General features: G+C 40.7%; 1 protein-coding gene across 1 annotated transcript in view; it reads right to left on the reverse strand.

Moving 5' to 3' along the window:
* The window catches only part of LOC124595659 (zinc finger protein DZIP1), a 282,685-nt gene that overhangs the window by 102,635 nt on the left and 164,833 nt on the right, over positions 1-15,217 (reverse strand). Inside the window, exon 12 of the mRNA XM_047134501.1 lies at positions 451-650. Coding sequence (XP_046990457.1) covers positions 451-650 — 200 coding nt within the window. The remainder of the gene's footprint in view (positions 1-450; positions 651-15,217) is intronic.

Consider the following 15,217-nt stretch of genomic DNA (forward strand, 5'->3'; position numbering starts at 1 on the left):
GCACCCATTTTCAGCAATATACTACTGTTAAAATTTGTATAGTGTACTGCAATTCCAGTACAATTAGGCTTATTTTCCATTAGCAAACAAATGGATATTTTTACATGCAATATTAAGAACAGGACCCACAAAAATTCGTAATGCACTGATACTTTAATTTAATCCAGTGATGCAGTTCAAACACTTGCGGATGTCAAACATGTGCTCATAGATGCATTTTTTTTACTCTAAATATGAATTAAAGTATATGCACAAACACAGAGTGAAACACGTAAAACTCGCACAGAAAATATTTCAGAAATGGGAAGTGCTGTTGATGTGCAGTTTTCACAGAATGAGTTGTTAGTCAGGGGCTTGTACTGTTAGTCGATAAATGGATAGCAATAAAACTTAGAAAGCATATTTTTTGTGCAAACATACACCATATAATGTTATTTATATCAAACATACCCATTGTGCTGGCTCAATGTAGACTTTACTTTGTGAGGGAACATTCGAATTTGTGTGAGAGTTCTTCATAGAAGTTCGTGGGCGATTTCCTAGGAGTGAGGTATTTTTATTATCAAAAGCTCTGGTTTCTAGCCTGTGCTTTGAAGTTGCATTCCTTTCACCAGAAAATCTTTTACCTATGAGAGACTGTGCCAGTAATCCTGCAAACACAAAAATAATTATACATCTCTACAACTCAGTACTCCAAATGCAGCTCATGATGAACAAAATGTGAAAATTTGAGATACTAAATTAACCTCCCATTAATACAGAAAATCTGAAAGTAATCACAGAATTAATACAATGAAAGGATCATTCTACTATTGAAGAGTAAAACTGATAAATGAGATGAAGCAGTCACTTGCATTTAATTGTAACTGTCAGATTTTAAAGTAGCAAAATAAATCCCCCCCTTACAATCTGATTTTTAGAAACTAGCTGTAAAATGGAGAAGTGTGGTTTTTGCTTTCTTCCCAATGACAGGAGTTCTTATTTAAATTAATGAGGAAAATTGGAAAATTCAAAGCTATAAAGTGTAGCATTCCTAATCTCATTGCAGAAAAAACCTGTCCAACATGCTGAGCAACCCAGTGGCCTATGAGAGAAATAGACAATGCAAAGCATTTCTCATATCATTTGTTGATCTAAACATGACAGCACTCAGTGACTTGCAACAAAATTTACATATAATTTCAAGTCTTTATGGAACTTTTTATCACTGACACCAACCACAAAATGCCAAAACAAAAATGAAGTTTATCACTTATTACATTTTCACTGTTCATGCAGTAAAACTGCTGTATCAAACATGACATTTTTTAATTAATTACTTCTTTACTACTCACCATATTTGCCACACAACTTACATACCACTGAATATACCTACAAAATTACGTACCTGTGCGATACATAGTTTACGAGATATGATGTCATGAACTTTGAGATGAGTGAAAAACTAACTTTTACTTAAAATGGTTCACAAATCATGCAGTGTTTGACAATGAGACCACTTGGCGAATTCTGACAAACTTTAAACATATTTTCAAACTTTACATTAGATTTTTCTTGCTTGCATGCTTTATATCAAATATTTGAATACATTAACTTATTCATAAAGTAATCAGGAGTTTGAAGTTGTTTTATACATGGTGTGCTCCGTACACTGGCACCAGCACACCATGTGGCATAGAGGTTACTAGAATATCGAAAGAATCCAACAACAAGACTCGCTGGAAACACACCGCCAATGCCCTCTCAGCTGCCAGTATTTAGGATTACTGCCGTGGACCAGAGGGCTGTTGAGTTACATCAGTTCATTCCAGTTAGTTCGAATCTGTAAGCCATGGAGTTCCAGCATGTCACCAAGACGGAGGCGCAGACTTAGCCTCTAGCACAGAGACACGTAGCACATAGAAACCTCATAGTGAAAGTAGTGGACTTCTATTTCAACAGCATTGAGGCTACATGGACTATACAGAAGAGAGCTTGTACCACAGCACATGGAAACTTATGTTAAGTAACTCTTTGTTTATGAATAAAGAACCCAGTTATTAATTTCATGCTGTTTGTGTTATAGGAGGAGGATACCAGCCACTAACCAACATCCCCTCCTAGCTTCCCAAGGCAGAGCTCCACAGAGACAACAAGACAACATAAAAGTGGCTAATGAGAATACAACACATGGGAGTTAAATTATTAAGGAATTGGGGGTTTAGTGGTAATATTAAATAACAAATATTTGCTGGTGATCAGATCTAAACTGACGATACACGGCACCCCAGCCAGCGATACTAACTGCTGCTTCACCATGTGAGAAGCACAACCTGTAGCATTGCTCCCTCTCATGGAGAAAGTTAGATCCACAGTTTCAGAAGCTTTCATTCGAGCCAACAACAGCATCCTACATCTAGATCTTGTCAATGGTCCTCTGCATGACAACACTGGAGGACCCTTGCATTCAGGTCATTTTGTAATATCTTCATCTTCTTCATTACGATGAGCATCAAGTAGCCCTCCATGACCATCAAGTAGGCCTTCTGTTCCCTTGGACAAGAGGTCTCCATCACCAATCTGCACCTTAGGACTGTAGTAGGGCTACATCAGGGGACATAGACAAGGTATCTGCATGTTTTGTCTTCCTGATGAAGGGCCATAATCCTCAACTTTGTATATGATGTCTGACAAGCCACAAAGGATATGACACAGCCCAAAGTAACATTTTAGAAACCATCTCAACAGTATCTTTTTCCACTCAGGACTAAAAATTCATACCAGGTCTCCCAGGCTGTATCTCATAGGTGGGTGCTTGGTGTTACAGTGGTACTGGTCAGTCTGTTGGGCATCCAGGGGCCGTAAGTGAGCCACCTGTCTTGTTTCATCAGTCCTGGTTATGAGGTGTTGCACATAGTCACTCTGATTACTGTCTGGTGGAAATAGGAAGAATGCATCCACTGTTGTTTCAGCCTTGTGACTGTGGAGTAGAAAGAACACTGTGGAGGCTGTAGTGTGCAGCTTCACGGTGTTATATGTGAATGTCACACAAGACAGTATTGTACCCCAATGTCTTATATTAAAGCATTCAGTGAGGCCATTCGGGTGTGGGCAGTATGCATTTGTCATCCATTGAGAGAAGTCGCAACATTAAATTACCTCTGATACTAGTCTCGACAGGAAAACTTTCCAATGATTAAAGAACATCACATGGAGTGCTCCATGCTTGAGACTGATCTCTTTTACATGGAACCTTGCATTTTCTGGAGCTTCAGCACTTGGCACAGCTCTGGTGGCAGCTTAGTGGGTGGAATAATTTTGATTCCTCAGTGGATGGTGCTGCTGCAGGTGACATTTATATCAGATGCCACAGAAGTAACTGTGCCATATGCTTCTGCTGCTGGCACTCTTTACAGTGGCTCATAAAGCATCTAACAGAACAATAGAGACCTGGTCACTGATACCTAGGTCTGATTCTGTTTGAAATCTTCCAGAATACCAAGTGACCAGATGTTGGAGCATCATCAAAATACTTCAAGATAGTCTGCCGTAGATGGACTGAGGCAAAGCCTGAATACCAAGTGACCAGATGTTGGAGCATCATCAAAATACTTCAAGATAGTCTGCCGTAGATGGACTGAGGCAAAGAGCAACCATTCATGCCCATTAGATCACAGTTACTCTTATCCAATTTCCACTTAATAAGTGGCACTCTCCTTTGGTCAGTTCCTCCTTATTCAGTGTTTGATGATTTTCAGCGGTGTTGAATCTTTCAATATAACACATATGGTGGCGAGCTATCAGCAACCGAAAGTTATTGAAATCTTATAGTTGTCAGTAACAGGTTGGTTAAGGAGCTGAGGCAAGGTATGGAGGTGCTGAGTCGGGCTGCGGCCAGCCACAGTGACGAGGGTCAAGCGGTCGCCAGCCAATTTAGAGGAATGGAAGTGGGCTTTACCAAGGCTTGGAAGGGGTGAGATGAGCATTGGCTTGCGTACCAGCACATGGATGAAAGTACTGGAACTGAAGATGGCGGCTGTTGCAATATGGTAGATTGGGGTTACTTACAATGAATCACATCAGAGTAATCTCGGCACTGAGGTGCACATATTGAGACATTAATATCATGTATACCACAAAAACTACAAAAGTTACATCATAACAGTAAGTGACTACTCTTATGAAAATCATTAAAAATTAATAACAATTACAATGGTTCAAAATAAAAATGCCTTTTACATGTTGCACATTAAGCTTTTTATTTAAATTGTGCACAAGATAAATAAAAAAACTTAATGTGCAGCATCAGAAGGCATTTTTCTTTCAGCCACTGTAATTTATATACAGCTGCTGCGAAAATGGCCAGCAGAAGAAACTTGGAATTAATAATTATTCAACACTTATTGTGATCTTGACAAACAAGGTATTACATAATAGCGGAGGATACCAGCTATACCTTTTTAGTTATATAAATGTGCAAGATCATCGTATTCTCCTCGCTGACAGAACATGAATACAGCACGGCATTCCTCATACCTTACCCTTTGTAACTATGTATTATATGTATGACTTAGTATGTGAGTCCTAGTTTATTTAATTAAATATTAAATTTGGGCTATAATAAAGACTCTCAACACTTTACAGTGCTAATTTTAATGTAATATTTGATACCAACACTGAATAAAGCACAAAGGTATGCTTCTATTGAACAGGCAACCTTTATTTTTGATTATGCTTTAATGACAATTTCTTTGTCATTATCATAAGCACATGTGCACAGATTTCATGTTTTATTTTATAGTACATAAACTATTATACATAGGATAATGTATATGATCTGAGGGGGACTGGGAGAGAAAGACTTTTAACATATATGTTGTAATTGTAGTTCGTATAGCATGTATGTATTTTAAATGATGGTCCCTTTTCCGTACTTTATGTTCGTTGTAAATTTTGGCAGGACAACACAAGACTTGTAAGTGTGAGCTAATGACAGCTCCAGATCATTCTGGCTGGACAGTCATACGATGCAAATCAGTCTTGGAGGTAACATGAATGTTCAGGAGCTTATAGCACGAGTTTAGGACTTGGAAAGTGATAGGTTTAGGGCTGCAAGTGGCCACTTGAATACTTTCAACATTTTGAGTCGAATGGGACTAAGTCAACTGGAACTTTAACCCTTTGTGAATAGTAGGCAGTGTCGAGTGTTGAACTTTGATTATTTTTGGCTGCAAATCTAGAGTTATTATTGAATAGACTGTGGGCATCAACTCATGATCACTAGATTTCTGATATGTTGATTGCCATAATGAACTTTACTTATTTATGGGCTGGTGAATATTTTGTGTTTAGTTTAACGGAATGGGACTGGGCTTTTTTTCACCGATGTTGTTTAAATAGTAATTGGGGGATCTACTACCACTTTAAATACTCAATCAAGAAATCTGATATTTTTTTAAAATTTTGTTTCTTAGTTAAATGGAATGCTCGTATGGCTTTTATTGGCCGGGGTACCCCCTTCGGGGTTCAGCCGCCGTATTGCAAGCCTTTTTAGTTGATGCCACTTCGGCAACTTGCGTGTCAGTGATGATGAAAGACACCATTTCGGCGACTTGCATGTCAATGACGATGAAAATGACGATGGACACACAACACCCAATCCCCTGCCGGGAATCAAACCCAGCCCCTTTGCATGGTTGGTGGTAACGCTACTGCTGCGCTATGGAGGCAGAATGTTTCATGGTCAAACAATATCTGTAGGACCACCATTTTGATATGTGTATTCTTTACCTGATCAAATAAATCATCAGTGTCAACTACATCAATTTTTCTTATTTCTATTAATTTCTGCTTTTACTGCAACTTGTATTTATTTAAATTCACATTACTTGCTGATGCTTGGATAAATCTGAATAAAATATCACAGGATAGTAATATTTCTACAGCAAATTTAGCTACTGGGCATGAAAGCAGACTATGCACAGCTCAACCTTACAATGATAACAAGCCAATATTACAAATACAGCCATGCATTGCCTAACTGTCTCTCGTGTTTAATCACATCACAGCGATTTCTACAGGAAGCAGCATTAGGTGAGTTGGAGTTTCAGCAGAAATGTCATTTAATACTTATACTGATGCTTGTAATGTCATTTAATGCAGTGAGGACCGAGATTTCATCTACACTGCTGTGTTCCACTAGAGGATTCATTGAAAGGCGGAAAATGTCCTTATGTTTGTGTGCACTTTTGTATATCATTGTGACATTATATTCCTGAGCCCTCCACACCCATCTCGCATGTCAACCCGACAGCTCCTAAGTTAGCCAGGATAAGGAATACTGGTCCATCAAAATGATGAATGGTTTTCCAAATAAATAAGGAAGGAACTTGTTGATGGCCCATCAACTGCAAGGCAATTTTTCATGGTTTGCCAAATAAATATGGATGGAACTTGTTAATGGCACATCAACTGCAAGGCAATTTTTCTCGGTTGTCCAGTTGTTCATCTTGGACTTGAAGAATACTCTTTAAGCATTGGTAGTAGAACTGCAACTACCCCATAATCATGTGTGTGTGTGTGTGTGTGTGTGTGTGTGTTATGAGTGCTCAGCGGTGAAGCTGTCTGTACCCTTATAAAAATTAGTAGAAACAAATGTAGCTGTAACTTCAAAAATTTGATAAAAGAAGTGAGAAGCAAGAGGATACAGAACTGCACTCTCTCTTTCCCAATCTCACCTCCGGTCATCAGCGCACTCTCACTGGCTCACATCCTGTAACAGAATGCTAAATGATCAGGTGCTCTAAAAGTGTTAATTAAAACACATGAAACACGAGAAGATACAAAGGAGTATGTGGTTGGCTGATCACTAACAAAAAATATGGATGAGCCAGACACCCGATAGTACATTAAAAACTTCACCCTAAAGTTTTAGGGAAAAGTACAGCATTTCACAAAATATTAAAACATGTACCACATTTGTCTGATTGTCAATTAAAGTAGAGGGAAAACCTGTTGGCAACTAATTTTCTTCCCTACTGTCAGGCTATAAAATAAAGTCCACTAAAATGTAGCACACCATGATCTGTATGTCACAAGCATTACACATCAGAGAGCCCTCTCACCAGAAAAAGAAGGCGTGCGTCATAGGGCTGTGTTGTATGCCAAGAAAAGTGAGAAGAACCTCATGGCTCGGAGCACTATGGGACTTAACATCTATGGTCATCAGTCCCCTAGAACTTAGAACTACTTAAACCTAACTAACCTAAGGACAGCACACAACACCCAGCCATCATGAGGCAGAGAAAATCCCTGACCCCGCTGGGAATCGAACCCGGGAACCCGGGCGTGGGAAGCGAGAACGCTACCGCACGACCACAAGATGCGGAGAAGAACCTCATTCTGTCTGCATGGATGGAAGGAGGTACACCATGAGTGAGTAGTTAACTTAATCATTTGCAGCTAATTGTCAATTCTAGCCATTCTTCTTCCCATCGACACATGACTCTACGCTGCAACACAGAAAGACACCTGCTTCCCCAGTCTTTGTAGGCGGAGAAGGACATCCTGGATAGTCTATATTAACTTTATCTGCTCGGTACAAATGTTGTAGAGAGGTAAGGGCACTCTGAAAGGTGGAACAGACACAGAATTTTGCATGTCATCTGCTGCATTGCCCTCAAGATCAGTACAATTCTGCATCAAACACAGTGGATTCTTGAGGCAATCAGATCTTGAGGAGTCCATCTGTGAAAACAACAGAGCAACCAACAGCGTCCCCCTGTTTCCTCCCATTTGTGAATACAGCTATATAGCTGTGGGACTCTTTTAAAATGTTGCAAAAGATGGTATTAAGAACACATGCGGGAGTGCAGCCTCTCCCGTACTACACTAAACATAAAATTACTCTGGTCAATTGCAGTAACCAAGGTAGCAGTCAGTTAAAACCGTGGATTTGTGTTTGTACTTGCTCCACACTAAGTGACTACTGTACATGCTTCATGCAAATGCGAAATGACCTTGATGCCTTTAGACAACTGGAGATAAGGTGTTCCATACCTGGACAAACAACATTACCATACACTGGGAAAATGGAAGCATTGAGTATCTTATATGCTTTACACACCATGAGGTGTTGCCACCAGATGGTGAGTGACACAGAGAAAGGGGTATGGGGCTGGTCCTGTAAAGCACCTGCATACAGTCTGATACCCTCATAATGGTCTCATTGATCCACACACTGAGCACCCACAGCATCATCACACAAAAGCCCTATAAAACTGGAGCACACACACTCTGACAGAACTCCCCCCCCCCCCCCCCCCCCCCCCCCGACATCTGTGGCTAAGACATTTTAAAGACATTGTGCTTTCTGGGTCCTCACCTTCAAGTTCTTTAGGTGTGGTTACCTCAACAGTTTGGAATCAAAAAATGTGACCCAGAAACATTGATGATGAAATGAAGTCCCATGCTTCTTTACAGAGCGTAGGGGAACTTTAAGAAGTAGAATGGTGTTTCTCATAGGCAAATCAGGAAAATTAAAAATATTATGATGATGGTTAAAATGAACACACTCACACTCACACACACACACACACACACACACACACACACACACACACAGAGAGAGAGAGAGAGAGAGAGAGAGAGAGAGAGGCAGGCTTATCTGCAGAAAATGTAAAACCCTTCTTTGCGGCCCACTCCTCCAACCTCATCACCTTAAGTCGTAACTGACAAGTTACTGTTGCGGAGTTGGAGGAGGAACAAAAGAAACTGCAAAATCATCCACAGATAAGGAGCACTGCACAGGACTCCTTACCACAGGCATTACGCAGTTTATGGCTATAACAAAGAGGGTGACACTATAAACATTTCCCAAGGGGACACCATCCTCCACCTAAAAACTATATGACAGCATGTCACCAACTCAGTACAGAAAAAGTATGTTTAGATAAGAAGGACCAAATAAATATGTGCAGGTGGCTGTGAAAGCCTCATTGGTAGAGCTCTCCCAAAATATTGTCTCTCTAAGTAATGCCGTACATCTTATTGATGTCAAAAAATATCCCTACACAACGCTGTCTATGGTAAGAAAGCCTGCTGGATAGCTGCCTCTAGCAGGATCACATTGTTGATCAGAAACCAACATCTCTAATATCGAAACTGAGAGCAGCTAAGGAGCAGTCTCATCTCTAAAATCCACACCAGATGCTGGTTGACAATTCATGCCAACGTATTTCCTATACAGATCACGAAGGTGATGCTCCATTAACTACTGGGACACATTTGTTCCGTTTTCTTTTGATTTGACGAGAGGTATCAAAATTGCCTCCCTCTATGAAACAATGAATTAAAACATTCCAGTAGGACCGGATTCGATGATGTCTGCAAGTGTTACAGGATGCTGTATCGGATTTGGTCATGACACGCAGAAAGAGCAGTAGTAATACTCAGAATAGTTGACTCTGAAGTTCAACTCATGCTTCCCAATGGTTGCACAGCAGTGGAGGAATGGCTGGTAATGTCAATAATCATCTCAAAATGATCCGCCAGAGTCTGGGAGATGGGCTGTTTGGCACCGCCCCTGCTTCAGTACCACTGCTATAGTTACATGACAGTGTTAAGTATAAAACCTACTGAAGGCTTCCCCAAAATTTTTAGAACAAATGGAGCAGGAATGCATGCAATGATCTTTTCTTACTCTCTCTAAGCATTCATTGAGCTTTGGCTCTTGCAACATGAAAGACTGTGAGGTTTACTGCTGTTGGGCTGCAGCTAAACTGTCAAACAGCTGCATGCCTAACCCAAATTGCTGAGCAGCACTCTTCAGTTCACAATTGCAGGACTTCAGAGTGGATAAGTTTGTGGCATGATGGATTGTACGTGTGATGTCGTCCACCCACTCTTGGACACTGCCTCAGTACTCAAACATAGCCAGGTGGTTGAAAAGCATCAACTTAGCTGTGATTACCATCCATCTTGATAGCTTCCTTTCAAGAATTATGTGGACCTAGAGTGGGACATGATCAATGGAATTGCGTCATTAGTAACCTCTCACTAAGCAAAACCTGTGAGGGCTGAGTAGCAGAAAGAGAGATCTATGGCTGATAATGATCCAGTAACAATACTGAAATAAGTTGGATTGCATGTGTTGAACATGCACAGCCCTTGACACATCATGAGGCTCTCTAAAACTCAACCACTAGGGCATGTAAAGGTTGAGCCCTCTAATACATTATGGGAATTGAAATTTCCCAGTAGGAGAAATGGTTAGCGAAGTTGATCTCTAAGAGCCGTGAAAGCCTCAGGATCTAATGCTTCCTGTAGCAGTCAATACAGGAAGCATATTGTGACCCTGTGACCCACACGAACTTCAATGGCAACTGCTTGCAGGTCAGGAATGAGGATAGAACAGAGGAGTGGTGTGTGTTATTGACAAACACAGCCACCCCTCTCCTGGCCTTTCCCCAGTCAGGTCATCCTTGTGGTGGAGGGCAAAGCACTGTAGCACAGGGGCATCAATAAGCGTAAATCAGTGAGATTTTTCTTTTGCCCTTGCTCTCTGCCTTACTAACCAGTCACTTTTGTTAGTCGATTGCTGGGCTGTGACAAGTCCAAGTTGGCAGAGCCCATTCTTCAGGGCCCATTGAACTGGTGACAAAGATTGGTGCTAAAAATTGATACATCTCTTTTTCAACATTCTCTATTACCTACTGATGTGTGGGTTTAATTCATGGCTGCTAGCTCTCATGTACTCAGTCCAACATTTCTGGCTGCCATAAACTGTTGTATCTCTCCTCATGCCACCCATGTATGAGAAAGGCAAGGTCATGGAGGTTGTCCACAACAGCCCTAGGAAAAACATTCCGGGATAACGCTCTGCTGGCACTGTGAAATTTTCTAAGTCCCTTATCTCTCGCCGCGCCACTGTGCGGCCATAAAAGCGAGCGCTGCCCGCGGAGCGGATCATTCGCGCTGCTGCTGCTGCACAGGCAACTGCATTGAACGCTGCCAAGATGCCATACAGAAGATACAGTCGCCGTCGTCGTGCAAGACAGACTATATATAAAACAATTGAAGACGTTGAAATGACCACATCTGCCGCCGACAAGAAAAAGAATACTATCAAATCTGTCGCTGCACACGCTCTACTGGATGGACCTGCAGTCTTTTGTGGATGCAGACTGAACTTCAGCATCGACATCAATGATTCGTTTACCCACGGAAATGGATGGCTAACAGTCGCTGTTGTACGTGGTGGAACAGGCGTACCCAATGTATCCGGACTGGAAAGCTTTGTTGATCGTGACAAGGACAGGTATACACTCGCACACACACCCATATCCAACCGCACATACACAGACACAAGCAGACATTTGTAAAGGCAAAGAGTTTCCTAATGTCTGCTTGTGTTTGTGTATGTGCGGTTGGATACGGGTGTGTGTGCGAGTGTATACCTGTCCTTTTTCCCCCTAAGGTAAGTCTTTCCGCTCCCGGGATTGGAATGACTCCTTACCCTCTCCCTTAAAACCCGCATCCTTTCGTCTTTTCCTCTCCTTCCCTCTTTCCTGACGAAGCAACCGTTGGTTGCGAAAGCTTGAATTTTGTGTGTATGTTTGTGTTTGTTTGTGTGTCTATCGACCTGCCAGCGCTCTCGTTTGGTAAGTCACATCATCTTTGTTTTTAGATATATTTTTCCCATGTGGAATGTTTCCCTCTATTATATCCATATTTATAAGATCTTCTAGAAATGATAAATACTAGATAACAAATAAATGTCAGCAATCAGATTTGAAATGGACATCTGCAACATACGAGCCAGTGACACCTACTTGTCTATAAAACACTAGTGCAAATAATGCCACGGCAACATTTAGGCAATTTATAATTAGGGTATAGAAAACGCATACAATTTTTCAATTCAATTTTCAGTATATTTGGTATAATCAATCCATGAACTATGAAGAACAGCAAAGCTTTTTTTCATGTTGTCTACTGTACATGCATGTTACCAAATTACTGAGTGAATTAAAATGACACTAGAAAATATGTAGAAAATACTTCATGTGTAAGAACTCCACAGTTTAGTGAAAAAACATAAAGCATATACGGTAGTGCATAAACTATTATTTTTGTGACATTTTACATAAAAATATGATAACATAAATATCTTAATAAAACTTTTAATAGTGCATAATTTCCAAAAGCAGTAGGCAATCACTCAGTGTTGCATGAGAGTGAGTGCCTGATGTGGAGAGACTGGAGAGCACACTTGTCTTACATTCTGAATTCCAAAACTCATAACAACATTAACGTATCAAACACAAACTGACTTTTCAGTACAAAATCAGATGTCAGCTGTCTTTTCACCAATCAGTTTTCAATTCTGATGAGGACAATGCAGTTAATCACCAAAAGCAAAACTGTCAACTGTATAAGGCATGGCAAGGGATGTGAAACCCACACGGTAAGGTAACTTCCCCAAACTTTTTATTTCAAAATTATCATTAACATGCACAGCAAAAATTTCTAAACTGCTGTGTTTCAGAAGATCTGCAAAACTGTATATCTGATTAATCCTTGACTTAAGGAAGGTGATAAAATGGGTTCTAATAACTAATGCTGCATTTAATTGTCTTCATAACATATAAAGTACTATCCAAAGCATGGTGCATGAGGTTAGTGGAGCAGATATATCATCAGCTTGTAGAATACCAAGTGCACTTCAAGAACAAAGATCGCAGAGACTGGAGTGTGACCGAGCGAGGTGGCGCAGTGTTAGCACACTGGACTCGCATTCGGGAGGACGACGGTTCAATCCCGCGTTCGGCCATCCTGATTTAGGTTTTCTGTCATTTTCCTAAATCGCTCCAGGCAAATGCCAGGATGGTTCCTTTGAAAGGGCACGGCCAACCTCCTTCCCCATCCTTCCCTAATCCAATGAGACCGATGACCTCGCTGTTTGGTCTCTTCACCCAAACAACCCAACCCAATCCTGGAGTGTGAAAGTAGCACTGGAAATCAATCTCTGCAAAAATCTAGTAAGAATCTTGATGATGAGGATTGGTGGTGTTGGTGCATGACACCAAGGTCTTTAGCACAATACAAAAAATATTGATAAAAAGCAACTCATGGAATTATAAAATTTCAACTACAATAAAAAAAAAAAAGGATGCAGCAAAACGTGTGTGCGTGCGCACTCACTCTCACACACACACACACACACACACACACACACACACAAAAGTACAAAAATTATGGTGGTATCTAAACCTTAAGACTAAAAAAGGAAAAACTGATGGAAAGCACTAAAATAGCATTAACATATAGTTGTGGTTGGTTAATGCTGGAATAAGAAGGATGAGCCAGCCACTCTGCAAAACACTAAAATGTCCAGTATTAAAAGCTTGACCATAATCATCTCAGCATCAGGTAAAACAGAGGCAGACCTCCACTTAAAACTGCTTCTGCACACTTATCAAAATTTAAAATGCACTCATTTAATATGTGACATACAGTGATTTGCACCAAGCCACAGGTAGCACAGACTGGGAGGGGGGTTCTTCTTGCTGGCATAAAAAGCCATGTTTTAGGAGACAGTGCCCAATTGAGAGACAGGTGAGGGCCATTCATCGAGCCTGAATGATCAACATGTGGAACACCACAGCTGGACGGATGGCTTTACCTGCTGCAGCTATTTGTCCCTCTCTGTTAGTCACTCCTTCTCCCACAACTGCATGGATCTGCAATTCACGAGCAAACTGACAGCCTGCATATTGGACCATTTTCTAAGCTGGGTACATAAGCTGCCATGATTGTAAGGCACTAAGGGAATCAAAGTAGATGAGAAACCTTTTGCCTTGACACCTGAGGTAGTCCCATATTGGGATTCATCAGTGTACACAACTTCCAAACTGAAACGTCTATCTCAAAAGTTAAAAAAACAGAGATTTAAATTTAAATCTGCAGTCCACGCTTTCTTGAATTTTGTCAAGTCTTAAATAACTTTGGGCCTCTTTAGTACCCAAGTTAGAGATCTGCTCCAACCTTGGTGTAAAACAACCAGCCACACCCACCTCTAAAAGTTAGCCCTTCATGCAAAGTCCATAGGGCCTCATCACCTATTGTCAATAACAATAAAGTTCTTCCATTCGTGGTCAAGTAAGGGTATGGTGCATAGGTGTGTATGGCATGAAAAGTGTTTCACACACCTTTCATACCATGAGGAGATGTCACCTGATGTGAATGTTCACTGGCCTCAGTGTAAAGGCTCAATATCTGGCTGTTTCTGAAGGCACCAGTAGCCAGCTGAATTCCTGCATAGTGTACATGTCAGATATTTTCAAATAAGAGGGTTGTGGAGATCCTTAAACTGTACGCCCATAATCAGGCCAAGATCACATGAATGGACTGTGAAACTGGAGCTGAAAAATTCAGTCTAGTCCCCTTGAATTGTGACCAAGACATTTTCAAATACTAAGTGCTTTTAGGAACAGTCTATTAGGTGCCTAAGGAGTGGCAACCATGTAAGTTTAGAGTCAAAGGTGAGGCCCAAAAACCACAGCATGTTTTTAAAATTGGAAACAGTATTCCTCATCCTCAACTCAGGAAAGTTTAAAACAGAAAGTGAATAGTTAAAAATAACATTCACAGATTTCTTGGTGGAGAAATTTAAACTCTTCTTCACTGCCCATTCCTCCAACCATTGAATAGTCAGTTACAACTGACAAGTTGTTGCAAGGCTCAAGGAGGGAAAAAAAGGCAGTGAAGTCCTCAACAAATAAAAATCATTGGACAGGACATTTAACAACTGATGTGACACTATTAACACCTATGACAAAGACAGTCACACTTAAAACACTACCTTCAGGGAGATCGTTGTCCTTCTCAAAGCAATCTGAGAGGACACCACCAGTTCAAAACTAAACTAGTGTGGTAAGAGGAAGGACCATATACAGGAGGGAAGACATCATCTAAAACCCCACTCATGGAGCTGTCTGAGCATAATATGCCTCCAATTATTATCCTCAGCCTTCTTAGTGCCAAAAGATACATCCAGTAAGTGATTCTGGTACAAGAAAGCTTGTTGTATAGTCACTTCCATTAGGGTCACGTTATCGAAGGTGGAGCAATATTCTGGGGATCTACAAGGTGTATGATGAAAGTAATGACACTGAGAAAACTATGAGCAATGTGGCAACATGTGTTGTTGTTCTTGAGTACACTGGTGTGTTCATCC

Source organism: Schistocerca americana, chromosome 2 (assembly GCF_021461395.2).
Source record: "Schistocerca americana isolate TAMUIC-IGC-003095 chromosome 2, iqSchAmer2.1, whole genome shotgun sequence".
NCBI classification, from domain to species: domain Eukaryota; kingdom Metazoa; phylum Arthropoda; class Insecta; order Orthoptera; family Acrididae; genus Schistocerca; species Schistocerca americana.